General features: G+C 40.9%; 4 protein-coding genes and 1 long non-coding RNA gene across 12 annotated transcripts in view; 2 read left to right on the forward strand and 3 right to left on the reverse strand.

The window, feature by feature from the left end:
- Positions 1-75: 75 nt before the first annotated feature.
- lactb (lactamase, beta) lies at positions 76-5,344 on the reverse strand. Its single transcript, XM_061282694.1, has 8 exons — positions 4,911-5,344; positions 4,741-4,807; positions 4,237-4,427; positions 3,872-4,172; positions 3,635-3,800; positions 2,956-3,474; positions 1,143-1,333; positions 76-1,074 (listed from the first exon to the last, which is right to left on the reverse strand). The coding sequence occupies exons 1-7, from the start codon at positions 5,247-5,249 to the stop codon at positions 1,288-1,290; spliced, it is 1,629 nt and encodes a 542-aa protein (XP_061138678.1). The 5' UTR covers positions 5,250-5,344; the 3' UTR covers positions 76-1,074; positions 1,143-1,287.
- Positions 711-2,374, forward strand: LOC133156764 (pro-neuregulin-4, membrane-bound isoform-like). The gene is made up of 5 exons (XM_061282697.1): positions 711-793; positions 1,052-1,110; positions 1,189-1,282; positions 1,361-1,513; positions 1,590-2,374. The coding sequence occupies exons 2-5, from the start codon at positions 1,101-1,103 to the stop codon at positions 1,657-1,659; spliced, it is 327 nt and encodes a 108-aa protein (XP_061138681.1). The 5' UTR covers positions 711-793; positions 1,052-1,100; the 3' UTR covers positions 1,660-2,374.
- Positions 5,345-5,554: 210 nt separating the features above from the next.
- tpm1 (tropomyosin 1 (alpha)) lies at positions 5,555-15,831 on the reverse strand. Of its 7 annotated transcripts, none has more exons than XM_061282121.1 (10): positions 15,581-15,829; positions 14,884-15,009; positions 11,382-11,515; positions 11,188-11,305; positions 11,048-11,118; positions 9,741-9,816; positions 9,508-9,570; positions 9,367-9,436; positions 8,909-8,987; positions 7,714-7,933 (listed from the first exon to the last, which is right to left on the reverse strand). In XM_061282121.1, exons 1-10 carry the CDS (start codon positions 15,692-15,694, stop codon positions 7,930-7,932), a joined length of 855 nt encoding a protein of 284 aa, XP_061138105.1. In that variant the 5' UTR covers positions 15,695-15,829; the 3' UTR covers positions 7,714-7,929. The 7 variants fall into 7 exon arrangements, with proteins under 7 accessions (XP_061138106.1, XP_061138104.1, XP_061138109.1 ...); XM_061282119.1 differs by lacking the exon at positions 14,884-15,009 and adding an exon at positions 14,589-14,714 and having other exon boundaries at positions 15,581-15,827; XM_061282122.1 differs by lacking the exons at positions 7,714-7,933; positions 8,909-8,987 and adding an exon at positions 5,555-6,303 and having other exon boundaries at positions 15,581-15,831.
- On the forward strand, positions 11,934-25,073 carry LOC133156431 (uncharacterized). 2 transcript variants are annotated; one of them, XR_009714866.1, is made up of 2 exons: positions 11,934-12,274; positions 23,174-25,073. It is a non-coding gene; the product is annotated as an uncharacterized LOC133156431 (long non-coding RNA). The 2 variants fall into 2 exon arrangements; XR_009714867.1 differs by lacking the exon at positions 11,934-12,274 and adding an exon at positions 19,797-19,961.
- tln2b (talin 2b) overlaps positions 23,608-26,985 on the reverse strand; it is a 56,264-nt gene continuing 52,886 nt past the window's right edge. Inside the window, exon 57 of the mRNA XM_061282118.1 lies at positions 23,608-26,645. Within this exon, the coding sequence (XP_061138102.1) occupies positions 26,517-26,645 (129 nt within the window). The 3' untranslated portion in view covers positions 23,608-26,516. The remainder of the gene's footprint in view (positions 26,646-26,985) is intronic.

Genomic DNA, 26,985 nt, shown 5'->3' on the forward strand with positions numbered 1-26,985 from the left:
TATACAATCCGACCCCTGTTGAGATCTTAAGCACTGCTCTAAAAACCTTTTAACAATAAATGAATAAAAAGCAAGTTATCCAAAATGTGAAAATATGATTTATTTTTTTAACTGCGTAGGAAAAAGTCAAGTGATACTACCCCACAAGCTAGTGACACCATTTGGAGTTGGCGCACAACAATTCATTAATTATATTGGCGACAGAGATTCACAACAATGTTTCAAAGATGGGAAACGTGCACTGTGACACACTTCCCTCATTAAGAAACAATGAGGAAAACTTGCCAGTTGATGAGTCAACTAACGGTCCAAAACACAAGGCACTAATAACTCCTTTGAAGGAAGCAATCGGTACGCCTTGACGCGAGTTCCCACGATTCCAGTCATACCTTCTCGACATGCCTACCATTCATTTGAGTCGCCCCACGCAGACGAGCACAAATGTTGCCTCACCCATTCCGAGCCTGTGACGGCACAGCAGAGAGCCTTTTCAGTCGGCGTGACGTGATCATGCTCAGGCCACCACCACCATCATCATCAATCTCAGTGATGGCCAGAGGCTGCTGCGATTACACTGCTGACCTGACAGACAAGCTGACAAACGGGCCTCCGGTGAGCCGGTATCGCCATTTTCACGGGCAATGTGGACAAACTGCATTCACGACATATTTCAAGGAGGCAGGAGCACGCCCACATCACGCCTGTCCTTAAAGGTCTAGGTGAAAGCAACACAGTACTATGAGTCACATTGGGAAGTCACGGTAGCTACCAAAAGTTGGGATTTCACAGGCAGGTAAGGACAACGCTTAGATATTTCGTAACTTGGCAAATTTTCCTGGCATTTACGTATACAAATTTGTATCTAAAAAATGAAGCTATTTAAGACAACGTTATCGTGAGGTGTTTTTGTAAGGCTACTATCGCATTCGATGCAGCTCGAGTTGTTGAGGTTGACAAATATTTTTTTTGTTTTCGGAAGGTGTTCCACAAGGATCAATTGTAAGCCTCCTTGTAATTCGTTTTCTCCTTTGATTCACCTACTTTCCACTAGGTAACCTCGAGGTAACCTTCCACCTAAAAAAGAAAAAAAAAAATTCCAGATGATGGGAGGTAAGAAATAAAAGTCGATTTAAAAACCTTACCTTTCGATAGAGCCACCATTTCATACGAGTTGCTTTGTCTGTACAGAACATGGAATGCCATGTGATGGGGAGGATGCTGCCTATTGCATGAATGGAGGCACGTGCTATAAACTTGCCTCCATGGACACACTTTCCTGTGTGTAAGTCACGTAAACACACACAACGTTGACCCATTATGTTTGGACGGCATCCTGAGTGAGAGACCATGTGACGTTTAGGTGCAACAACTACTACAAAGGAAGTCGGTGCGAGCAGTTCCAACTGCTTCTCGGATCCACCGACAAGGAGCAGGCGGGTTTAGTGGTAGCTCTGGTCCTTGTCGGACTCCTCATCTTAGTGGTCTTTTCCGTTATCATCTACTTTACCTATAAGTAAGTACACACGTGATGAAAGGAAGGCATTTAGAAAAAAAAAAAAGTCTAATTTCTTGATGTAACTTGTGTCCAGGATGCTGAAAGCCAAGCGACAGAAGAAGCAGAGTCACACAGAGTATTGGAAAGTCCCACCAAGAGTCTGACAATTCCACCAGGTTGATGTTCTCAGCCACGTGGTGAGATAGTTTGGAACGCCGCTTATTGTGGAAATAATGACTTAAGCATCTCTTCACGCATGAGGAAAATACCTGTTGGAGCTAGAAAGGCCAAACTAAGGTTGTGCAAGATCAGTTCCGAAATGCTCCAATTTGTTTAGATTTAGACTTATACTCTGATAAATAAAATGAATATGTTTGAGCAAATTCGGGCCACTATAAGAACTTCATTTACAGTAAAAGAAATAATTTGAGCAGCATTATTAACTGCCATAGTAAAAGTAGTTAACTGCTGTGAATGGTGCTCGAGACTTTGTTTGACGCTTAGTCTGTTCTCATAAAGGCTAAAAGCAAATTTCTGATGTACAGAACATTCCGTTCTTTTATTTTATTGTCGAGTTTGCCGTGTTGTACTGAGTAGCCAGAGCTTTCCCACGTTGTCCTAGTCATATTTTTTGCCCACTATGCCCCCCTGTGGTGACATTAACTCAAATGTTTCTATTCACTGGACTACAAATGTATCACATTTCAATCTATGGGCTTTGACTAAAAATAGTTACAAAGCGTTGTTGTGGATGTTAAAACATACTATGTACATTTTCGACTTGTTGTATGTGTGATGCTGGATGAAAATAATTTTTGTATCAGTTGAGGGGTAAATGGCAGTGATTTTGTAAATACAAGCAATTTGCAATAATCTGAATTTTGTGTGATTTTTGGAGTGAGGCAAAACACAAGTATACTTTCATTTTTGACACTCGAATTGGACAACCGTAAAACAAGGTGAATTGTTAGTAAAATAAGTCTACTTCTATTTTTTTACACGCTGACAAAGTTGTTGGCATTTCTAGTGATGAGCACCACCTAGTGGACAGAAATAGAAACGTTTTCATGATTCCTTAACACTAAAGTGGGGCAACAATCTATCATAACCTCTTGTTATGGAATCATAAAAATTGATCAAAAGTGAAATCTACTGCAACAGTCATTAGGAAAGGGATATTTGAAAAATGTTACCAAAAACATTTATAAAATAAAATCCATATAAGGAACAAGTGTGATCATGCTTGCTTCTTAGTGCATATTAAGAAAGACTTTTTTTCTGTACGGCCAAATCTCACATTTACATTGACTTCTGTCTGATATTAAAAACAATCAGGTATTCGTATAGTGCAGTAGTTTTTTTTTTTTTTAATATCCTATAAAAATAAGATCTTATTTTCAATAACACCCTCAAAGTCATATGAAAAGTCAAAACAGTCACATTTTCCGAAAACAACTTACGCGCTTCTGGCTTTGTCAAACTGCTGTGCAATTTTCAGGGCTGTGCTGTTGAGTCCCACAGACTGCATGTTGGTGAGAATGCTGACCACCACGCCCTGCGGGAGGACCTTCTGCCCTCGTCGCTGCTCCATCTCCTCGCTGGGCAACACCAACAGGACACTGCTGGCCCCCACAGCGCCCCCTGTGTGCGACACATAGTGCTTGCGCTTCCTGCAATGCCCGTATTTCTGCTCTTTGTCCACCACCAGCCAGCCTTGACTGTATCGTCCGTCCTTGTCCCAGCTGGCCTCCGTCTTATCCACCGCCGTCCAAAGTTCCACGGCGGTTTGGGGTTTGAGGAAACCGGGCAGCAGCCCTTCACTGTCCTTAATGTGAGCCATTTGATAGCTGTAGAGGAGAACGTTACCAAAGAGCAGGAGGTCCCCAACCGTGGAAAGGAAGCCGGCGCCCGCCCACTTGTACGAGTTGTCTACGTACGGGCAGTTCACCACCCGGCCTCGCTTGTTCAGATGATAATACCTGTGGAGGACAGGAAAGGCAAACAGCCTTTTGCAAATTCAAGACAATATTGAGAATATTAAGATACTAAAAAAAAAAGCGTTTAAACATATATGGTGTAGCATTTGTGTCATAAGTCTGGTTGAGAAGTGTGAACCCTTCCATCAATGATGCATCCTACCTGGAACGATGATAAATGATGGGTTCATTTTGATCTGGCACCGTATTGAGCATTCCAAGTTCTCGGAAGAGGTTAGTCATGACATCCAGGAAGGGCCGTCCCGCAGCTTGCTCGATAACTGCACTGAGGAGGGTGTAGGCGTGGGTCGAGTACAAGAATGTTGTGCCTGCAGGACGAGAAGTCAATTTACCGAAAGTAACCCGCATGTTAATGAAGCAACGAGGGGGCGTGCTTTACCTGGTTTGAAAATGAGTGGGTCGTTCTTAAAGAGGTCCAACGCTTGAGTGACACTCTCAAAATTTTCCATCAAGTAGTATTCTTCATGCTCAAACTCTTTTTTCTTCTTGGCCTGGGAAGCTTCTTTGGATTGCTTAGGGGGCTCACCTTTATTTTCATTTATATCCTCCTTTTTCTCCATCATGGACGGTTTCAGAAGCCGCTTGGCTTTCTCCATTTCCTCTCTCACTTTATTTGGGTCCTTCTCGTAATGCCGAATCCCGCTGAGGTGGGAGAGAATCATGCGAGGTGTTATCGTGACCTGAAAAGAGAGAGCGGGTTACAATGCAGAAGATGAAAAAAATTTGTGAGTGGAGGTGGCTCACATTCTGTCCATCAAACTTTTTTAGAGGAAACTCTGGGACATATTTCTGGACAGGCGCATCGAGATCGAGTTTCCCTTCCTCACAGAGACGCGCAGCAGCCGCCGACGTGAGCGACTTGCTGATACTGGCGATTCGCATCACGGTTTCCGGGCCACATGGAAGACGATTCTCCAAATCAGCATAACCGACCCCTAAAGTCCATCAATCATATGCCAATAGAAAATAGACACAGTATAAAGGTAAACAAAGAAATAAAGAAGTAGGGCCCGAGCGTAAAACAATTCCAATAACTCAATATACAAAATGGGGGGAAAAAATCAACGATCGTGATCATATTTTATTCACGTTTAATGAACGTGAAGCTTTTTTCAATACAGAAAAAGCTTGATCATGTAAAAAACTGCTATCAATTAATGTAGAGATTTTGTCCACAACTAATTATTTTGGACTTTAATCGTCATTTTCTTTCAATGACACCCCGATGCATCCATGACATGCACGAACCTTCACACCAGACAGGAACTCCATCCACCGCCACCGCCACCACCAGGCCGGGAGCTCCGACCTCACTCTACCAAGAGAAACCACAGTAAACCGACAAAAGTGCACCAGTAGAGCCAGACAGGAGGAACCTGTTGACTACCACATTCCTGTCTGCATACCTGCGCGCCTACCTGGATTCGCTCCACCAAAAGTCGACTCGCTTCGATTGCAGCATCGTATCGATGATTCTGACGGTTCGTCGATGTGTTATCACACGAACCTTTTTCTGCCCCCGCGTGATATTTCAGTCCAAACACCAAGGCAAGTCCCACACCAGCTCCACAGATCCACACCAAGGAAAAGTTTTTGGTGGTGGACTTGCTAGCGTAGCATCGCCTTTGGGTAAAAACACTCCTCTGTCCGGGCGGCCCAGCTCGCCCAGCGGCTCGTGGGAGCCATAGAGTTGTCACCCGCTTGGGCAAAAGCTTAAATTGTGCATATAAAGTATGTGGCACCAATAAACGGAACATTTTAAAGGCATAAAGTGTTTTTTTCTTGGTGAAAACACTTCCTACGGTGAGGGGCAAAAACCTACTTCCGGTTTGTCATGGGAAGCCGGACCTGATGAATCGATTACCGATCCAGAAAACATCGAGCGATAGACTCGGCCAGTTAAATAAATAAACTCACAAAATTCATCCATCACAAGCATAAAAATAAATTGAAGAAATTCAAATTAAAATTTTCACCAGGTACTACTGAAAAATTTAATACACATTGACCAAAAGTAAAATACAGATGGTCTATGTTAAAAAAATAACGCAATACAATCACATAGCTTTCAAAACGTGCTTTAATTTATTTCAAATTTGAAACATTTCAAATATGATAAACATTTGGAACTTCTACTTTAAAAATGCTAAAACTGCACAACCAGATGTCCGAAACCGCACAGACAAAATGAACAAATTCAGGACTGTCGCTGTTACAAACCAATACAACCTAAACAATGTACAAACTAGCACCAGTTTATCAACTGAAAATTCACAAGGAGTGCATTTACAGTATTTTGTACAGATTGAACAAAAAAATCCATCATTGTGAGGTTTACGTGCTAAATTTCTCCACTTTGTCCTTGGCATGTGCGTAATTTATAGTCAAATAAAATATATCAATGCAGATGTAAAAAAGAAAAAAAAAAGAAAAAAAATCCTTATAAGCAAAGTCATCTGTAATTCCACCCAAGAAAAATATATTGTTACAGTATAAAAACTGGCTTGCAAATGCAAACATGCTTCTGACTTTGGGCTTCATCAGAGGAAATGCTTAAGTTTGACTTCCCTTAGCTCCTTGGTTTGAGTCCCACTGAAGGCAGGATGGTGCAATGAAAAATAGCATCTGGCTGTTAGCGCGGCACCGCGGGTAAGGAACGGGTTTATTGGGTAACAGGTGCAAGGACAAAAAGCCAAACCACGGTGCATGTCAGGGTTAGATTGTGCTTTCACAAATTATTCAGTTCCATTAGAGTCTGGTCCAACATCTGGTGCATGTCCAGGTTCTCCTCTTTAGCATGGGCAAGTTTTTCTATTAAGGAAAAAAAAAAAAAAGTATTAGTTGCACACAAGTGATTCTGAGAGGCAGCCGGTTGGACTGTTAATCATCAAGCCGGTTACATGTTTAACACATTCTTCACAGCACACAAAACAAAACAATCATTATGGTTTTGTGAGAAACCATGCACACAGTCAACATTCTTATTTGCACTGATGTAATCACAAAATGGAGAACGCTGTATCCTAATTTGTACAAGCATCATTAATATGTTAAAAAATATTGCCTATCGAAGGCTACATGGAAGTAATTAGTGACATGACAACTATTGTGGTAGATGATTGCAATCAGTCAACAAGTCAAAACGGGCAAAAAAAAGTGCAAAGTCTGCTGACAGCCTACCTTTTCAAGAAAAGATAGTCAGGATGTTGAAAATATCCCCTCGGCCATGATCAACAACCATGTGAGTCATTGAATTATATTTACATTTTATCCATAACATACTCAACTTTTGCGTAAATTTGTATTAAGTGAATGGTTATTTTTTCAAACAATCATGTATTTTTTTAATAATTAGGTTTTCAATTTGACATTTTCCCAAAACCCCGTGTTGACACACTAATTATATTAAAAAATATATATATATATGAAAAATGTTCCTCACAAATTTCTGGCATTTTACCCATCACATCTCTGCTATAAGAAAGCAGACATCGAATAAAGTTTAACGTTCTCACAAACATTTGATAGAAAATGAATAATTTTTGCTTTCTGAACTCTTTTAATTGCAGTATTTTTTTCAGCATCATAAATTTATGTAAATAAATGATCTTATTACTCATGCAACCATAGCTTAATATTTTATTATTACATTCTTGGGAAAAAAATACATTTAAAATTCTGATACTGGTTTGGAAATATTTTAAACGAGAGCATATTGTATGTATATATATATATTCAAGATTTAATTGAGTTAATTTATTAAAACTAAAATAGAAATAAATAAAATATGATCAGTTTCCGCTGTGGAGCGGTTAACGTCCACTTTCTGCCTTAATTTTTGACAATTGACCAAAACACTCAGAGCGTTTAGATTGTACATTTATTGAAATGCTGCGTAACGTACAATGCCCGCGTCATAATCTTGCAACAGAGCTTCTGTTTCATCCGACCAGATGTTCTCCATCATCTCGCTACTTGACCAAAATCTTCCTGATCATAATCCAATCAATCCCCATCCTCAAACAGCCAAAGTAAAATCCCCCGTCACACTACTTGTTGCCGAAAAGTCTCGACTGTTACAAGAGAAGCTAAACTGACTCGGCGTTTGTTTAAGTTCTCGCCTGCCGCCGACCTAAACAATGAAAGCAAGGGCAACTGAGATGTTGAAAGAAAAAACAAGTGGGAATAAATAGGGAAAAGGGACAGAAAAGAGATACTGCGTACATGGAAGGGATGAGGTTTATTCTTTTTACACAACGCAGAACGATTTTAGGATTCTGTACAAGAGATAGGATGGACTTCGACATGAGGATGAGAACAAACATGAGGACGGGGATAGCACAGATGGAGAGGGAAAGGAAGATGGAGGGAAGGCTGGAGAGAGCAGACAGATGCCACTCCGCCGGAGGGAGGCGTCTTTGATGAGATGTAAACAATTTATCTGTCAGGGGAGGAAAGAAGAAGTCGAGTGAATGAAAGGGGAGGAGTCAGATCACATCGACAGGAAGGAGCCACGCCCGTAAAATGAGGCGGATTTAGTTAGTTAGATGATCAATCAAAAGAGGAAAGGCTCGGGGCTACGGAGAGTCAATCGATTAGCATGCGTGTCTCGGGTTACCGTGAAAAGGCCCGACGAGGAGAAACGAAATAAAACCGGTCCATGCTGCTTCACGTGACGTGCATTACCTTCCCCCGCTTGAAAATGACTGACACATGCAAAGACCACCTGAGTAGTCAAACAATGTGCGCCGTAATGACGCAACCTGAGAAGATGGCTCCGGAAAAATAATTGCTCACGATTATTTGGATCGCTATTGAAATCACGATGAATAGAAACTATTTACAGATTTTCTTTTTTGAGTTTACAAAATTCTAACTAAAGAAATATGTAAATAACAATAATAGAGAAAAACAAAAATACGTATGAACTGGTCCTGCAATGTGAGCCTTTGCCTCTTGGGGCAGTGTGGTCTCATTTACACACATGAAGGTTTCAAGGGTAGAAGAAGAAATTTATAATTGTGCTTAATCAATATAACTGTTTTCCCACAGATTAGGAAGAATATGTGCCTTTGAGTATTGTAATATTGCCTGTCTGTGTATGTGTGACTACAGCATTTGTTATTTGATAGAAACTGATGCTAATTTCCTATTAGCTTGATGCTAATTTTCTATTAGCCTATCAATTGGATATTACATCTACATGACATCTTTGTTTTGTGTTTACTTTTTGAATAGCTGAGGGTGTTAAATAAACAACTTAAATCAGGCTCTGGGTGGGAAGAATAAATTTCACCGCACGCTACAAACACCCACGACGCCGTTCGGCACGTTGTTTTTCTTCGATTATGAGCTTTAACCGCCCATCCTAGTAGTAACCAACAAACACAAGAGGCACGGCCGGTAGAACATTTACATGGAAGTCATGTCATTGAGGGCGTGGTCCAGCTCCTCGCTGATGGCCTTGTACTTCAGTTTCTGAGAATACAACTCATCTATTGGTGGACCACGGGGGGGGGGGGGGGGGGGGGGGGGGTGCAGGGTGAGAAGGAGAGCAAAGGTGACATGAAAAGGACAGTCAAAGAAAGGGAGGAAAGAAAGAGGAAAATAAAGTTACACCAAAGAATGCCAGGAATGAAAGGGCAGTACAAATAAGAGCAAAGTCCTCTTGTGGTATGGACAGAAAAATGTTGACTTGTGACTTTTTTGTCGTTTTCCTGGTTCCTCTAATCTGACTCACAAAAGTCAAATTTGTGCGACGCATTGTGTTTGTGAATCCTACTCGGATTGTGAGCGGCCTCCATTTTGAAACCAAAAATAACCCTGAATGCATTTCAAAACAATCAAAGGTGGAGATGTCCGAATCAAACATACCCTCCAAGTCATCGATGGTCTTCTCCAGCTTGGCGACTGATCTCTCAGCGAACTCAGCACGGGTCTCAGCCTGTGCAGAAGAAGCAGAAACGTAAGCGCGCCGCATATCCCCGACGGCAAAGGTGACGCCGTGAAACTCGCCTCCTTCAGCTTGTCGGTGAGGATCTTGATCTCCTCCTCGTATTTGTCCTCCTTCTGCGAGTACTGCGAGGTCACAAAGAGGAGAAGTCACGCAAACTGAGAAGGACTCAGCTCTCCGATAATTCTTCTGACAAAGTCGTCAAAGCACTACAAGCATCCGGTTCCCGAGTTCTTCCGCCTCCGCCATGGAGGAAATCGGGAGGGTCTTGGTCAGCATGCAGTCAGTCGCTTACCTTCTCAGCCTGGGCCTCCAGTGACTTCAGGTTGTTGGTCACGGTTTTCAACTCTTCCTCCAGCTCAGCGCATTTGCTGGTTTGTTTGACAACAGGTGCAAAAAAGAGATGGGACAGAGAGGGAGGAAGCGACAACGAGGTCGAGGGACAGAACCGGATGTCAAATGGGTGGAGGGAAAGAAACAAAAGGGAAGAGAGGGGGGGAGGAGATCAATAAGAAGGACAGGAACCCCAGAGGGAATCAAACAGAGCAGGAATGTGGAGGGCGAGATCAAATAGGAGCAGATTAGATTTGGACGGTCGGCGTTGGAATGGTTCTTTGGCACGTCCCTGCAATGTTAAGCCGGACTTCCACCAAGCAGTTTTGTTGCGTGGACTCTTTTGTTTGTTTACGGTGTCAACTTTACATTGGCACACGGTGGTGACAAAGGTCGAGCACTCGGCATACTTCGCTTCACCCCGACCACTTCTCTCTCTAAAGGTGCCGACCTGAACCATTTTTGGAAAAAAAGTATAATAATAATAATTATTATTATTATAATAATAATAATAATAATTGTAATTGCATTGTAATAATAATAATGTAATTGTAATAATAATAATTGCAGTTTTTTTCCCCCCTTCAATATTGCAATTTCCATTTCAAATGAATTATTTATTATTTTCCCCGCCGTCATTCAACTTGGTGGAAAACGTGGCTTTGGAGTTATGAAAAAGTGAAGCATGAAATGATGCAGCAGGCAAATTTTGAGCTCAAGTGAATATTAAAAGGCTTACAAAATGATTATCTCATAAAACTTTTTTTTTTTTTACCGCTGTGTTGCGTGAGAAGACACACACTTAGCCAACCAAAATTCACTTTGGCTCCAAAAACGTAGATGCACAATGTAAAGCAGGAGCAAGCAAAGCGGAAGATTCGTTCTTTTCGCCGAATGATTGCATGAAGGAACGTCTTGTGCAAAAAAAAATAAAATAAAAATACACGTGTGTTAGTTTTGGCTCAAAGTACCTGTCTGACTGAGGAGTTTAGTGATTTCATGCTTTGCTCCTCAACTCTTAGCTCATCGTCCATCCTTCGCCAGTGACTGTGAGTGGCGATCGATCGTTTGCAAGCCGCAGCCAATCAAGGTGGGAGGGGGGGGAGCAAATGCAAATATTCGCCACATATAGTAAGAACACAAGGCGTCATGTTCCGACAGACCGGCCGTGTATTCATTTACATAAATATACTTTTTGACGGTAAGGGTGAACTGCAAGCAGGGGGAGGTGTGTGAGGTGGGGGGGGGTGCACATTTCGCAAATTGTACCTTTCTGACAGCTCGGCACGCTCCTCTGTACGCTCCAGGTCACTCTCGATGATGACCAGCTTACGAGCCACCTTTGGGGTGCAGCGCAAAAGTGTTTACAAAAGCACCTTTATTTTTGGAAGGGTGTGGGAAAAACTCGCCTCCTCGTATTTACGGTCAGCCTCCTCAGCGATGTGCTTGGCCTCCTTGAGCTGGATCTCCTGGATCTCCATCTTCTCCTCATCCTTCATGGCCCTGTTCTCAATGACCTTCATGCCTCTGCGAAGACACGGCCAGTGGAGACGTGAGGAGAGGCGGCGACACGCGGCCAAAGGGAAACGGCATCAGAACGCACCTCTCGCTCTCGTCGGCAGCCTTCTCGGCCTCCTCCAGCTTGGTCAGAGCAGTGGCCAGACGCTCCTGAGCACGGTCCAACTCCTCCTCAACCAGCTGGATGCGTCTGTTGAGGGAGGCCACATCGCTCTCAGCCTGAGAAGAGGAGACAAGAGGTCATTTTGGTTCTTTTCTTTAAAACACAAACATTCCAACCACAAGATTTACATGTCAGCCCAAAGAAACGGGAGGGAGGCGCGCTTGCTGATTTAAGCAGTTGAGTTGTTTGTGAAATCGGCCCAAGTAAGACTTCCTTTGACTTGTTCTGCTTTTTGACATGCTGTGTTGACTCATTCAAGATGTCAAGCTCACAATGAACACTTTTTTTTTTATCAACTCAATATTGTTTTTTTACTGTCATTTTCTGTGCCTGCCGTTTTAGCCCATTGTGTGCCAAAGTCATTTTGAACAATTTTTTTGAAAACATTTTATTTTTGGTTAGCCTTGTGGGCCATGAAAAAAATTATTGAAGCACATTAACATGTTGAGCTGAGATTAGCTATCCCAGAATATAAATATTTGTTTAGCATATAATGAGGGATTTGGTGAAAGTAAATATTGATAAGTAAAAAGAGAAAAACTCCAGCAATTTGAGTCCACTCTTTCTGCAAAAATGAAAGATTTGCATATAGATGTGGCAGTTTGAATTTGGCCCCTCCTTACTTTAAATTTGACAGACAAGTTGAAATCTGAAAGTGAGGCCCAACAAGGAAGTCACACTAGTATACTGTGAGCAACTAAGCTGGGAGCAAGTCATCAGACAAAGGAGATAAAGCTATATCAGACTGAGCCTCGCCTGGCCTGGCCTCAGACACTATAAGCCGTCCAAGGGATTTGCTCTCTTTCTAATTCAAGGTGGGAAAAAAAAAACCTATTGCACTGCGTTGACCATATATGGCATCTGTCACCTGCAGACTGACTTTTCAGCTTCCTGCTTGCAGTGACTTCTCAAGTCATACATCCACCATCAGCAATGAAGGTGGCCAATTTGGCATGAAATTCAAAAACGGAGCAGGTGAAGTTGCGTTACGAGGCGCGCAGCATCCCGCACGGGTTATATCAACGACAAACATCTTCTCTTACTTCCTCTCTGGCTTGGCGCTGCTCGTGCAACTCGCGGTGTATTCTTTCGGCTTTGTCGTCCGCGAAGTTCGCTTGCTCTTGCAAAGATCGAATCTTTCGTTTGACAGCCTCCACCGACGTGGTTCCTGCCATCCTTCGTGATTCTCTCACGGCTAAGCAACGCTTACACTCTGGCGCACTGACTGACTGACTGACTTGTCATCCGGCTTGCAAGTGAATGGGCGGATCGATCCAAATGGTGTTATCCATCGATACCGATGTCGTAATTGATATCGAACACCGGATACTTTTTTTGTTCCCAATTATTATACATATAAAAAAAAAACAATGTCAAAATACAATAGCATAGTAGGGCCAAATGTCCAAAAACAATGCGTTCATTAACACTGAGCTTGAAACACAAAAAAACGATGTCAATATATTCATTTCAACTCTAAATTATTGCACATAAATAGGGTTTGAAAATATTACATAAATGTTTAAAGGTACTTGAACAATAAATGCTAATAGTACAGTATAGCACTTGCAAGAGTTGTCACTCACTTTGAGAGCCACTGAGTTATAGAGTTGCCTAAAATGAAAATAGTTGAATTTAAACTAATATACAACACAGCTATTGCTCTTTTATTTAAGCACAGTGTTAAAATTCAAGCCGTGCATAATAGGTTTACAATAACACTGGATATACTTTTTAGGAATAAAAAAAAGAAATTCTGCGCTTAGTTTTTGACAATCACTTTGACCCACTACAATATGCCTATAAATTTAATTCTCCATATTATTATTATTATTATTATTATTTTTATTATTATTATTATTATTGTTATTATTATTATTATTATTATTATTATTATTATTATTTTACTAAGCACTTATTTAAAGAAAAGTTTGAGGCATAAGAAAACTTAAAAGTAATACAAATCAATTCAATACTGGCCCAGTATCGTAATCATAGCATCTAATCGATAACAGATCTTCCACTATCACAATGTATTTGACGACAAAATAAGCGCGATAATATTTACCATAAAAACCCGCTAACTGCTTAATTATAAGTCACATGGCCCCTAAAATCAATCGAATGTGGAATTAAAATTGATAATGATGGCACGAATCAACCAAGAGCACAGGAACTAGCTGTCTTTTAGCACCCTCTGCTGGTCAACTGTGAACAATACACACGGTGCGGGCAAAAGGGTGTCAACATAATCAATTAGCAAAATAATTATTGGAAAAAAACCTCCGACAGAATTCTATATGGCTTACGTTATTGTATGTTTAAAAACAAACAAAAAAAAAAACGTAACTAGTGACGTAAAAGTGAGTCGTGGCCATTGCATGTCCAGAACTATAATTGTCTGCCATCTTATAAAATAATTACTGTCTATCTACAAAATGTCTTTTTTTTTATCCTCATCTTTTCCATGTCCGACTATATTTGGCCAAATTGTCCTGGTGGCACATTGTGAGAAACTTTCCCCCCCCCCCCCCCCCCATTTGCTAAGCAAGCAGCTTGCAGCTCAATGTTGACCATATAAAGAAGTCGGCTATATATATCCACTCCGCTGGCTCCCTGCGCTCGTGGGAAGACCGACTTGATTTTCACTTTTGAAAAAAAAAAAAAAGCCTCAGCAGGCAGCGACATATAAAACGACAAGGATTAGTGTGCAAAATGTAATACGACTGCTATCATGTGTCCATATTGAAAATAGATGTGGTGTGGATGTCACGTACACTCAAGTGTGACTTTCTTTGGGCTGCCTCGTAAATAGTTCAGCTTGCAGTAAAATATAGTGTAAGGCTTCGAACGTTTTTTCATCTTGAGCCCCAAATTAGAAATTTGGTTTCATCCAACTCGAGGTTATTGAAGTTATATTGCCAAAATAAACAAGAAATATTACATTATAGAAAAAAAGAAAATATGGGAAACCTGCATATGATTGAATTATTGGAGTGGTTTTAACTTTTGGGTTATGGAGGCGCTCCACCTCCCCAAGATGAGAGTAAAATGACAGTGTTAAGAGGAAGGTGAAAACGTGAAAGGGACAAGTGACGGTGCCCTGGTGGATCCCTCGTTTTTACTTACATCAGTGGCTTTCTTCTCAGCCAGCTCAAGTTTCTCCTGGGCATCTTTAAGAGCCTCAGAGTACTTGTCCAGCTCATCCTCAGTTCCCTTCAGCTTCTTCTGCAGAGCTACCAAGTCATCCTCAAGCTGAGGAGGCCCGTATCAGTTTTTTTTTTTTTTTTTTGAGGGGCGGGTGACCAGGGAGTGGCATAGCACACAGATACAAAAGACGCACAGAGAACGGGGAGAGGACAGGACAGGAGAAAGAAAGAAAGAGAGCAAGGTTAAGGAGGTCGGCGCAGGTAAGAACGGATACCTTGGTGGCGACCTCCTCGGCGCTCAGCAGCTTCTCTTCGGCAGTTTGGAACTCCTCAAACACTTTATCTCGCTCGTCCTCAGTCACACGCATTTTCTTTTCCAACTCTCTTATTTCATCCTCTAACTAAACATGCGTATTAAAGACAAGCCAGTTAAACAAGAAAAGCAATACATTCATGCATATCTTATCTATCTATCTATCTATCTATCTATCTATCTATCTATCTATCTATCTATCTATCTATCTATCTATCTATCTATCTATCTATCTATCTATCTATCTATCTATCTATCTATCTATCTATCTATCTATCTATCTATCTATCTATCTATCTATCTATCTATCTATCTATCTATCTATCTATCTATCTATCTATCTATCTATCTATCTATCTATCTATCTATCTATCTATCTATCTATCTATCTATCTATCTATCTATCTATCTATCTATCTATCTATCTATCTATCTATCTATCTATCTATCTATCTATCTATCTATCTATCTATCTATCTATCTATCTATCTATCTATCTATCTATCTATCTATCTATCTATCTATCTATCTATCTATCTATCTATCTATCTATCTATCTATCTATCTATCCATCTATCTATCCATCTATCCGTCTATCTATCTATCCGTCTTTCCCTCTATCCATCTACACATGATGAATTTGCAAAAAGCGGGCCGACCTGCTTGCTTCTGTCCTCCGCCGCCTTCTTGTCTGACTCGGCCTGCTCAGCTCTGTCCAAGGCGTTCTCCTTGTCGAGCTTGAGCATCTGCATCTTCTTCTTGATGGCGTCCATGGCTGCTTATTGCCCAAGAGGGAAAGACTCCGTCAAAAGGGTAAAAAGTGGGAAAGTGGCGAGAGCTGGAGCCGGGGGCCGTGTGTGCCTCAGTGAACGTGGAGCTGGAGTGCAGGCTCTGCCTCTCTGTGCCCTCGCAAATATGTACTTAGAAGAGGGGGGGCCTGTGGATTCCTTCAGACATCCAATCCTTTTTTTGGGCTGGGAGGAGGCATGCATGCGTCCATGCGAGGGGAGCTGGACGTCTTGTGAGGGTCTACTCGCTGATTGGTCTTCTCCCAAACATTGATACGTCTTTATATGGGGTGAGGGGCTTCCTCGTAAGAAAAGCCACTTTGAAGATGAAGGCACAGCTCTTGAATTGGAAACAAAACGTATTGTGCGAATGGGATTCTTTTTGGATAACTCGCGCAAAACTGAGCCTTTGTTTGTTCATATTTCACAAGAACATTTGGAAAAGGACTCGAATTGCACCAATGTTCGACTCGATTTAATCTGTTGTACATACCGTAATTTTCGGACTATAAATCGCGTTTTTTTTTCATAGTTTGGGTGGGGGGGGGGGCGACTTATACTCAGGAGCGACTTATATACATATATATGTTTTTTTTTCACTTTTTTTGGGCATTTTATGGCTGGTGCGACTTATACTCCGGTGCGACTTATAGTCCGAAATTTACGGTATGTGGCCGGAGACAGAAACTAATTTGACACTTCAGATGCACAGTTCAGGGAACATGCGTGATTTTGAACGGTGTGTGCGTTCATGCTTCCTACCTCTACCTAAAAAAAAAATTAAACTGCAAGTCAAACGTGCTGTTCACCTTTCAAACTTGACCCAAGAAATCAGATTTATGATAAGGCAACTTTATTTATATAGCACATTTTGTACACAAGGTAGCTCAATGTGCTTCACAAAAAAAAATAAACCACACAAAAATAGAGATTAAAATGACTACATTTAAGCTCTTTAACAAATCGACCCAAATTGCAAAAAAAAAATCCATTCTACTACATTGCCATGTCGATTTGAATTGGAGTCATTCCTCCCTCCGACTTTTGGGACCTCCAGCGGGCTTTTAAAAACACACAATGTCTGTCTGCATGTGTGTGTGTGTTGGCAGCTTTGCCTGGGCCTGGGAGGGGGGCTTCATTTTGTGGCCAAGCCCACCCTCGGGACAATCGTTCTGTGTGATGATGGGGATTTTCACCTGATAGTGGACAGGAAATCCTCTGTAAACTGGGGATGTGCGACACGCCTCGACCCAGCCTACGCTTTTCATTTTGTATTTTTATAAGGCTCTTTAAACATTTGCCACAATGTTCACCTGACTCACCGTCCACCCTGACCAGTTCTTGAACCCCCCTTTCGAATCCCTGAGGCCCAAATCCAAAGACAAGAACTTTTTGTCATGTTATTTAATGAGCTAACCAAGCTTTTTTGTTACTACCTTGTATTATTTTTAATTTAAATTTTAACTACCTCTCAAAAACAGCTGTTTTGTTACTAGCTTGTATTATTTCTAATTAAATTTTTATAATAAACTAAACTACCCCTCAAAAAACTCGAGAATTATTTTCTTAAAACGTTTTTTTTTACTCTTGTTTCCATTACATTACATAGATTATAAATCTTCATAAATACTCTATATTCCAATGTCCAAATAATTAAAGCCACTTATTAAAAAAGAAGGCCCCTAGTCCCAGAAGGGTGTGGAGCAAGGACACACAAGTGTCTTCTCTAATCTTTACAAAGATACTTTGGATATTTTTAGGATCGCCTTCTCTTTCATGCACCTGCCTTGGTCTGTAATATGCATCCAAGCCCGGCTGCCAAATGTCCAAGGTCCAATGCCATTAGATATGTCTCTCAAAATAATTCCCGTCTTGTCCGGACTTTGATGGATTTTAAACATTATTATCGCCACGCCTGGCAAATGACGACTGGCGGGGTTAGGGAAGCCTCCAGAAATGTTCCACGACGACGTAAATGATGAGAAGACTTCCGCGGCTCGTGTTTGCCATTAAGTCTGTTTGATCTGACTGACATGCACAATAATAGTCAACCATCTTGATAATCTACACGCCAGCTTGTTCTAACAGCCAGGCATCTGTTTAATGGTGACTGGCACTGCTTGTAAATATGATCTCAGTTCCTTCCTTCTCATCCCAAACTAGCAAATGATTTAAAATCACCTTTCGGATTATCTTAAAGTATCGTCGCTTATTCCACCTTGATACGTCCCGATACTTTTGTCCATGTGGTGTATCTTAAGAAATGCCTAAAAGGATTTGTAATGTGATCGTTATCATCTCAAAGAGAATTTTCCCTGACCGCAATCAGGGGAACGTTTGTCAAGGCAAAGCCGGATTATCAGTGGCATTTTGGGAATGAAAATAACATCCATTATGTTATTTCCCCCGTTGACACTTTAGCGCGATCAAAATAGCAGCGAGGACTCAATGCATTTGTTTTGATGACAGAAGTCCCAAATCCATCCTTTTGTTGAATGCGTCCGTGTTGACAGACACTTCATTAGGTACACCAGGTAATAGAAGTGCTATTGTTGGATGATTATTATTACTATTTTGTCCACACGACTTGCCGTAGTTTTTGGTGTGCCTAATGTTGCGTCTAGAGTGTAAACACATGGAAGCAAAGGGCTGAGATGATGTTATATTACCGTATTTCCCGGACTATAAGGCGCACCGGACTATAAGGCGCACCTTCAATGAATGGCCCATTTTTAAACTTAATCCTTATATAAAGCGCACCGGACTATAAGGCGCACCATTAATGCATCATGTCAGATTTTTAATCCAAATCAAATCATTCTCCATTTTATCTTTTTTATTTCAACTTCAGATGCAACAAATGACTTTATAATCACAAAATAATGATCCATAGTCTTTTTGATTCATGATTCATAGTCTTCAGCAGGCCACTTATGCTTGATTTCATGACACAATGCTTCGGGACAGTTTCAATTTAGGAATTTAGTCCATATATAAGGCGCACTGGACTATAAGGTGCACTGTCGGCTTTTGAGAAGATTTTAGGTCTTTAGGTGGGCCTTATAGTCCGGAAAATACGGTACTTGACAACCAGCACGTTGTTTCATTGTCACTGGCAGCCACTTAACACGAGGCAACTGTTGCATGTTGTGGACCCATCAGGCATGCGGAACCTCTCAGATCCGAATCTTAATCGTTGGTCTCTGTACTTTGGTTGTTTAAGAGAGCCGACAGCTGCTTTTGACAGGTGCTTGTAAATGAGCCCAATGCTTATTCACCTCGTCTTCACTTTGCCACAATGTCAGGTAGTTAAGAGCGGGTCCGATAAATAAGGCCACGTCACGTCTTTAAAGCAATGGTGATAGTCATAAACAAGGCCTTAAAAAGAAAATTCAAAATATCTCTCCAGTGGACACTAAAGTGACAACGGGGAGAGTTCACACACTTTTAACTGACGTTTGGAACTATTTGCTTTCTGTACATGTCCACTAGGTCGGACTGTTCCGTCGTTGGCAGTCAAAGAAGGTGTCTATTACCTAAAAGTTCTAATACCATCTTGTTTTCCAAGAGGTAATTTTTTTTAATAAAAAAAAAAATGATTGATATATTATCCACTACAAATAAAGTTGAGTTCTGCTGTTAAGCTAATGTCAACTAATAACGTGCAATTAACTTTTCTGATGCTTGGTGGAATCCAAACTCCCATTGCGACTTTTCTCATAACAGATTCGACATATTGTTTAATTCCGGTACTTACTGAGTGAAATTTAGGATTCTTGAGTACCACGCTAGCTAGCATTGAGGCTAATGTGAATTGAAGCTACTATTAGCTTATCTTTTTAACTATTTCAAGTCAATAAGGATCGTTCTATACAAAACAATTCCGTTTTTTTTCCACATAAGCTGAGCTTCGTCTCTTTAAAGCATCACCGAAAGAACCCAGGGATACTGAAGTCCCTTGCTCGTTTGAGCGCTATCTTGGCAGTCTCCCTTCTAGATGCCATCTGATGATTTGTGCAGAGCTGCTCCAGATATATATATATATATATATATATACACACAGATACTCTGGAATCAGATAGCGCCAAGCAGGGTCATAACCATTAGGCAGCGCATAATCAGAGTGCGTGTCATAGCCCGAAGCTGTAACTCAAGCCTTGCTGGGTCAGTGATGTGGTGTGGTTTAATCAAAGCGATGATCCATTTAAATAGATTGGGAGCTGTACTTGGCTGCAACAACTTGGACCTGCTGGTGAGTCGCAACAAGGCTCCGATACACAATACGGCACGGCGAAGAATGAATCGGTCAACTCACAGGGAATGTTGTTCAGTGTCATCAATAACTGTTTCTGATTTGTATTTATTTATTCTTATTGGAAAACATCATAACATTAATATTACCGTTTTTTTCCGTGTATAATGCGCCCCCATGTATAATACGCACCCTAAAAATGGCATGTTGATGCTGGAAAAAAGCCTGTACCCATGTATAATACGCACCCAGATTTTGACTCCTACTTAAGTCCGTGAACATAAAATTATTTCAGAAAAAAGATCATCTTTGGGAACAACCGAATGTTATTCTGCTGGTCAGTATCACTGCGCATGCGCTAGCATACTCAATAGCGAAGAAATGTTTCGGATTTGTGTAGGGTACATTGTGACAGCAAACGAGCAGGTGATCGAGCAAGCGTCTGATACCAGAGCATTGTGTTCGGATGGAGTGTGTTTGAAGTGAACAGCAGAGAAGAAAGCACATCTGTAATGGCGGCCTCCGTATGATATCCGGATTTAAAAAATAATAATAAAAAATTGAGAATTTTTTTTTTTTTGTACCCATGTATAATGCGCACCCCAGATTTTAGGACAATAAATTAGCTAAATTTTGCGCATTATACATGGAAAAAAACGGTATTTTTAACCAGACTGACTTTGGCTTACCTGGTAAGCCATTACTTGGGATCTTTAACGTGTTAGTTGGAATAAGCAAAAGTGTTTTAGTATTACACAGCTTGGATTGTAATTAGACGAGAAAAAGCGAAAGAAAAAAAAGGCTGAACTTTGCAATAACAGGATAAAAAAAGTCAAAGTTGCCAGTGCCGCAGACACAAAATTTGGCGAGAGGAGGGTGGGTGGGTGTCTACGTTTGTTTGTGTTCCTCCCCAACAGATGGGGACACACCGAGAAGAAGGAATGTCGGCCATATCTGATGCTGCTCACTCGGCTTTGACCGACTGAGGAAGAGGAGGAATGGAGGAGGAGGTGGAGGGGGGCTGTCATGATTCCTTTAGAACTCATGCAGCACTTGGCGGAAAATTAAATTCTAGACCTGACAGAGTGGGTTAGAAAAACATCGATTTCAAGCGTTCTTTGTATGCAGGGATGGTCAAGAGAGGTGAAAAGAAGGACGAGTCATTTGAACATTTCTCATATTGTCTAATTATTGCCGAACGTGCACGCTGGGGTACTTCTGGAGGCCGAGACGTTTCCGTGTTTGCGAGCTGAGAGGAACGCTTTTGTATATTTCTCCATATATGGTCTCAGACCCTCAGCAGAAACGGTGGGAGCCGTTGTACGATCCAAAGCTTCTTTCCGTTCCAGAAGGCCGTAAAATGTCTTGACGGGAACTTTAAACCAAGGGGCGGATAAGGATGCGCCACTTCTTCCCCTGTGTCTGTTTTGGAGCTATTTTATTTCTCGTTAAGATCATTTTTACGAGTGTGTCCCGCTCGACTCGAAAGGGAGTTCCTCATCAGAAGTTCAGGGAGCTTTTTTTGACTTATGAAAGGAAGTGGACAACCACAAAAATGACCATCACCCGATGTGAAGCACACCCTTAACATATTGCGTGGGATACAAAGGCGATGGAGACATTCCGCTGCGGTATTTTCTTTTTTTTTTTTTGGGTGTCGACAGCGAGCGGGCCGCGTGGTTTGGCCACACTGAGGAATGCCTCCATCTCGGCTCCACCTGCATTCTTACAGTGAAGCCTGTCTGCAGTCACGTTTGATCGCCCGGCATGACCGTTCAAGAAGTTAAAAAAATAAAAGAACAAATGGAAGACAGAAACATTGAGGATATGTCGAATTCTGCTCACGTACATGAAAATGGCCACCCAGTTTCCTCCCTCGAGGATCCCGTCCCCTTCCTCAACACTTTTTGTTCAGCTCTAAAAGGGGCGTGGATGTCACACAGGCATCCAACCGGCCCGAAGCAAACTTTCCAAATTAAGAAGCTTCGCTCTTGCATTTCACCGTGCTGTGATTGAAAATCCCAAGAGGTTGCCCGCAGATCATTTGCGGTCGACGACCCCGCGTCACTGATTTGTGTGAAATACGATATAAAGAAAGTCAAAGAAATCAAAAGGAATCTTGTCAAGAACTAAACCATGGTCTAAGTGGGTGTCAAATGATAGCGTTTGATACATATTCCTGCTGTTCCTTGTCCAAATTTAGCTGGGGCAGGTCAAAGTCTCAGCTCTGTCCCAATATAGCCTTGCTGTCATTGCTGACGGAGAAATACTGCGGCATCCTCCTTGCTTACATGTTGGCTAAGTCAACTCACGGAAGTGGCGCCGGCTCGTTATCTGGCCGAGCTTGGCAATTTTGACTGCCGTTACATAAAGGCCCGGGAATGTTGAAAAGACTAGGACGGTCAAAATGATGATATCTGAGATGGAATGTTAAAGTAGCTGAAGCAGAAGCCCACCGAGAGTCATGTTACAGTAACATCCTAAATCAAAGCTCTTTCCAATCCACTCAAGAGAGCAGAGGAGCTCCGCTACAGTATGGCATGACCTAAAATAGTCATGCGCTCCAGACCCGAGCAATGAGACGCTCTGTCAGCTGATGAATATTGGGTTTATCTTCCAGAGCGTGGCTTCAGCGAGAACACACAAGAACGGAATGCTTCAGTGACCTCACAACAAGTTTCAAGTCCAAACAAAGTGGCAAGCACAAAATGTGTTTCGAAACAATTTCCCCAGACAAAGCCAAGTGAAAATCAAACTACTTGTCAGCTGGAAAAATTCTTTGGCTTGCCACAGGACAGCGATCTTCACACAAGAATTTAGAAGGATTAAAAGGGAAAAGCAGCCAGACCAGCAGCCTGTGGTTAACACGTCTGCCTTAACAGTTCTCAGGCTCAAATCACGGCTTTGGCTTTCCTGTGTGGAGTACTCGCTCGGACTTCCTCTCACATTCCAAAAACATGTTAGGTTCATGAAACTTTTTTAAATTGTAAAGTGTGACCCGAGTGAGGACAAGCTCTTCCTTAAGTGTGACACAATTGTTGAAGGAAATTAACCAATAACATAAAAGATGTCCCAATTAAAAATAATAAAGGCGGAAGAACTTTTTGTTGTCATTTGTGACATTAGCCACTGCGACAACTGCTCAATTGAACATAATTTTTTTTTTTATGATGGCATTTTAATTTTTTTTTTTGGTCTAATTAAACAAACAGGTCACAGAGATGACTACGACTACAACATGGCGTCACCCTTCCCTGTGTATCTGCTTGGTCTTGGATGAGTGAAACGATCCAAATATGGTGCTCTCACCATATGATGGGACACTAGTAAAGCAATGTCCTTTACAAGCCTCGGGCCTTCCCACGTGCCTGCCTCTATCGTAGCATCCCTATAGGGAAGGAAATGTCAACAAAAAAAAAAAAGCTTGTTATTATTAATTGGAGAAATGGCTGTAACATTGTGAGCTCATCACCGTTTTCAACATCACTATAGGAATGAAGGAAGAGGGATACAGAAAAAACACAACCGCTATTTCTATATTTGGTTTGACTTCCATCGGAAGGGATAAAGTCAACTGCACAAGACAATGCTGCCTCCTGCTGGAAAGAATGTAGAGAGCCATCCAAATGACAACAACAAAAGCAGATCGGCTTGATTTTTTTATTTTTATTTTGTGATGAATACCAAAAATACTTTTGTGACCAGATAAATATCATACATAGAGCATCAAGTCATCCAACTAAACGGGGTTTTGCACAAGACCAATTCGGAACACAATCAACTTCCCTCCTCACTTCATTTGCTTGAAATATTTGCACAAATCATTCAAACAATAAATACACAGCGCTGGGCAAACATACTGGCCCGTCATTAGATTTGTTGTTGTAGCAGACTATATTTTTTTTTTGTACGCACAAAATAATTCTGGGTTGTTTTGCGTGACCCGGTTTTGGATTTTGAGCAGATTGGGTTAATATTCAGGTACCTTTTTGGTGGGTTAGATAAAAGCATAACACAATGTAAAAAATAAAAAATGAACACAACACAAACCAAACCCGCACACAAAAATAAAATGAATGCAATGGAAAAAAGTCATTGGAACAACAAAACTAGTGTCAGCCTTACACGTTTGCTCAGCACTGCATTTATACTGGTAAAAACATAAAGTGGGTCCATGACACATACGGGAACAAGAACAACCCAGTTATTATTATTATTTTTTTTTTAAACAACTTCTCATAACTTCAAACACATGCTCAAGGAATGCCGTTAGTATTCCATCCAAGTTTCGAAATTTCCCAAAGGTATCCACGCTCGCGACATAGGCAAGTATCGGCCGGCAGCCAAGGCATTGGATCGTATGGCAAAGAACTCCACTTGTCGCGCTCAGGCCTTGATGGGGATTGGCAAAAAAAAAAAAAGTTCTCAAGGCTCAAGCCCCAACCGGGACGGATCTTCAGCTACCTGCACCACACGCTCGAGTAAGGCACATGAGACACAACGCAGGAGCTAACCTGCTGGCAAATTCCCCATATAGAAAGAAGACGGGCTCTCGAACCAGAGCTTAAGTTTCTTACCTTTTTCGGCGTGCGAAGGAATGTCTTCGATTTATAACAAATGGAAGGAAGCGGTTTCAGTGCATCATCCAATAGGCTCATTTCATAACGTGCAGTCGGTTCCCGTTCTCAGCTCGCCAGTGCGATAATAGTGAGTTTACATCGTAGATGCCAATGTGAGACGATAAATATTGTAAATGTAAATATTGAACAAGATCAACAGGTCTTATACCATCAATAAAATCCACACCACTCACAAAATCAGGTGAAATTTCCGAAAAGTTTTGCCAGTGAACCTAATTTGACCTCATTTATATTTTAAAATGCACGTTTTTGTACTTTCTGCGTAACTTGATGGTCGCTAACAAGCCGAAGTGCAAAAGTCCCAACGGACAAAAATGTCTACTTTTATATTTGCAATGACTGAGTACTGTTGATGAGTCAAAATGCAAACAGCATGATGAAGAGGACTGTTGAAATATTCATTTGAAATGAACTAGGAAATTTACAGGTTGTGAATTTTACCTTTCAGCTTCTTGTTAGGGATCAGCAAAATTGGGGCAAAAATATTGAAACTCCAAACGTGTGCATTAAAAAATGTACAGATGTTCCATTTTAACAAAAAAAAAAGAAAAAAGCCACTTTGGATCATGTATGTTAAAACTGCCAGTATAAACTTAACATTACTACATTAACAGGTATTTAAAAAAAAAAAAAAAAAAAGTTTTCATGGCAAAGCATAATTTCCCCATATTTAAGCACACGTACCTTTCTTGCCATTTAGATTTTGGGGCGCGTGTTGTCACATGGAGGTGTGCATGCAACTGGTCTTACACGATGCTCATATTGCTCTTGTTGCTTTCTTTTTTCTATAAAATAGTACATTTTCAATACAATACAGTATTCATCTATTGTCATAACTCCTACTCACTAAATGTCTCAGTCATGAAATATATTGCTAATAAAATACTTAGAAATGACTTGTGCCTTGCAAATTTTCGCTGATAGTTTGCATGTATTTGATTTGATTAGAATTACAATGGAACTATTGAATTTAAAATGGGGAAAAATATCTTAAGTTGTATATTTACACTTGAATGTTACGTCGAAAGCCTGATAGAAGTTTCACAGCTACACTTATTGTCTTGTTGTTAGAGCAAAAAAAAAAAAGTTTCAAGCTAATTTGTTGCACTGCTCTGTGTGAGATTGTGTTTTTCAAAAACGGAGTGAAACGAAAAGCACGCAGATCATTTTGGTCGCAACTTTTTTTTTTGTCCGCTCGGTAAGAAAAACTAGTTTCTTTTTAAAATATCAGTCAAGAATAAATATATACTTTTTCTTTTAGGTTGGCTCTTTTCCAAAACGCCATAAATCCATTTGGATCATGCTGAGAGAAAAAAAAAAAAATGACATGAATTAATTTCATTAAAACAATTCATTGGCTCAGTTTGTTCGACAAACGTATAAATAATAACATAATTGTGTACACACAAAAATGACATGGCAAGTTTTTTCTTTTTTTAAATGTGCCATTTATGGCGTTTTGGGAAAAAAAAAAGCTCTTCGTTCTTCTTTAACTAGTAATAAGTGCCATTATGCTCGACTACTCGATTGGTTAGTAGCTTCTTTGATATGTATCGATTCGAGGGTGCATGCAAGCTAGTGGTGAAATGAGACATACCCCTCCTGCCTTTGTTTCGGGCCTGGAATAAAACGACCCTTTGCTCGACTTTGCCACCTGTTCATGACTATTTGCTCACTGACTATAAAACATTCAGTAACAATAATAGATTTACAACTTTCTTCACGTCATTATTGTAACATTAACGTTTCTCACACGACTTCAGGTCAAACATTTTGCACGCGTACACACATACACACAAATACACGGCGAAGCACAGGCACTTGGTCGTCTTACCAAACAGGCCTGTTTCAAGTGCTGTATCATCTTCAGTTACACGAGAGGAGAGCCGGCCCGGCGTCCCGTCCTGGCCGGCCGTCAACCCTCGTCCTCCCTCAGCTCGCTGGGCAAGAACTTGTACTGCTGCTGTCGGATCTGAGCCAGCTTCTTCCGGGCTTCCTCCAGCTCGCGCTCCTTCCTCAGCATCTCCTCCTGAGCCGCGATGATCTGAGGAGAAGGGGGCGGAGACGATAAACGTACTAATATCAAATTTCTCAAATACGAATGAATGACTAAATTCCTCCGTTTAAAGCATTAAGAATAATCAATGGAACATATTTTACTAACATGTACTTGGACCAATAAATAAATAAATAAATAAATAAATAAATAAATAGATGAATAAATGAACGAACGAACAAACAAACAAACAAACAAACAAACAAACAAACAAACAAACAAACAAACAAACAAACAAACAAACAAACAAACAAACAAATAAATAAATAAATAAATAAATAAATAAATAAATCTCCACTCCGCATAGAGTATTTGTGTATCCGAGTAC

This window comes from Syngnathus typhle, linkage group LG7, assembly GCF_033458585.1.
Source record: "Syngnathus typhle isolate RoL2023-S1 ecotype Sweden linkage group LG7, RoL_Styp_1.0, whole genome shotgun sequence".
NCBI classification, from domain to species: Eukaryota; Metazoa; Chordata; class Actinopteri; order Syngnathiformes; family Syngnathidae; genus Syngnathus; species Syngnathus typhle.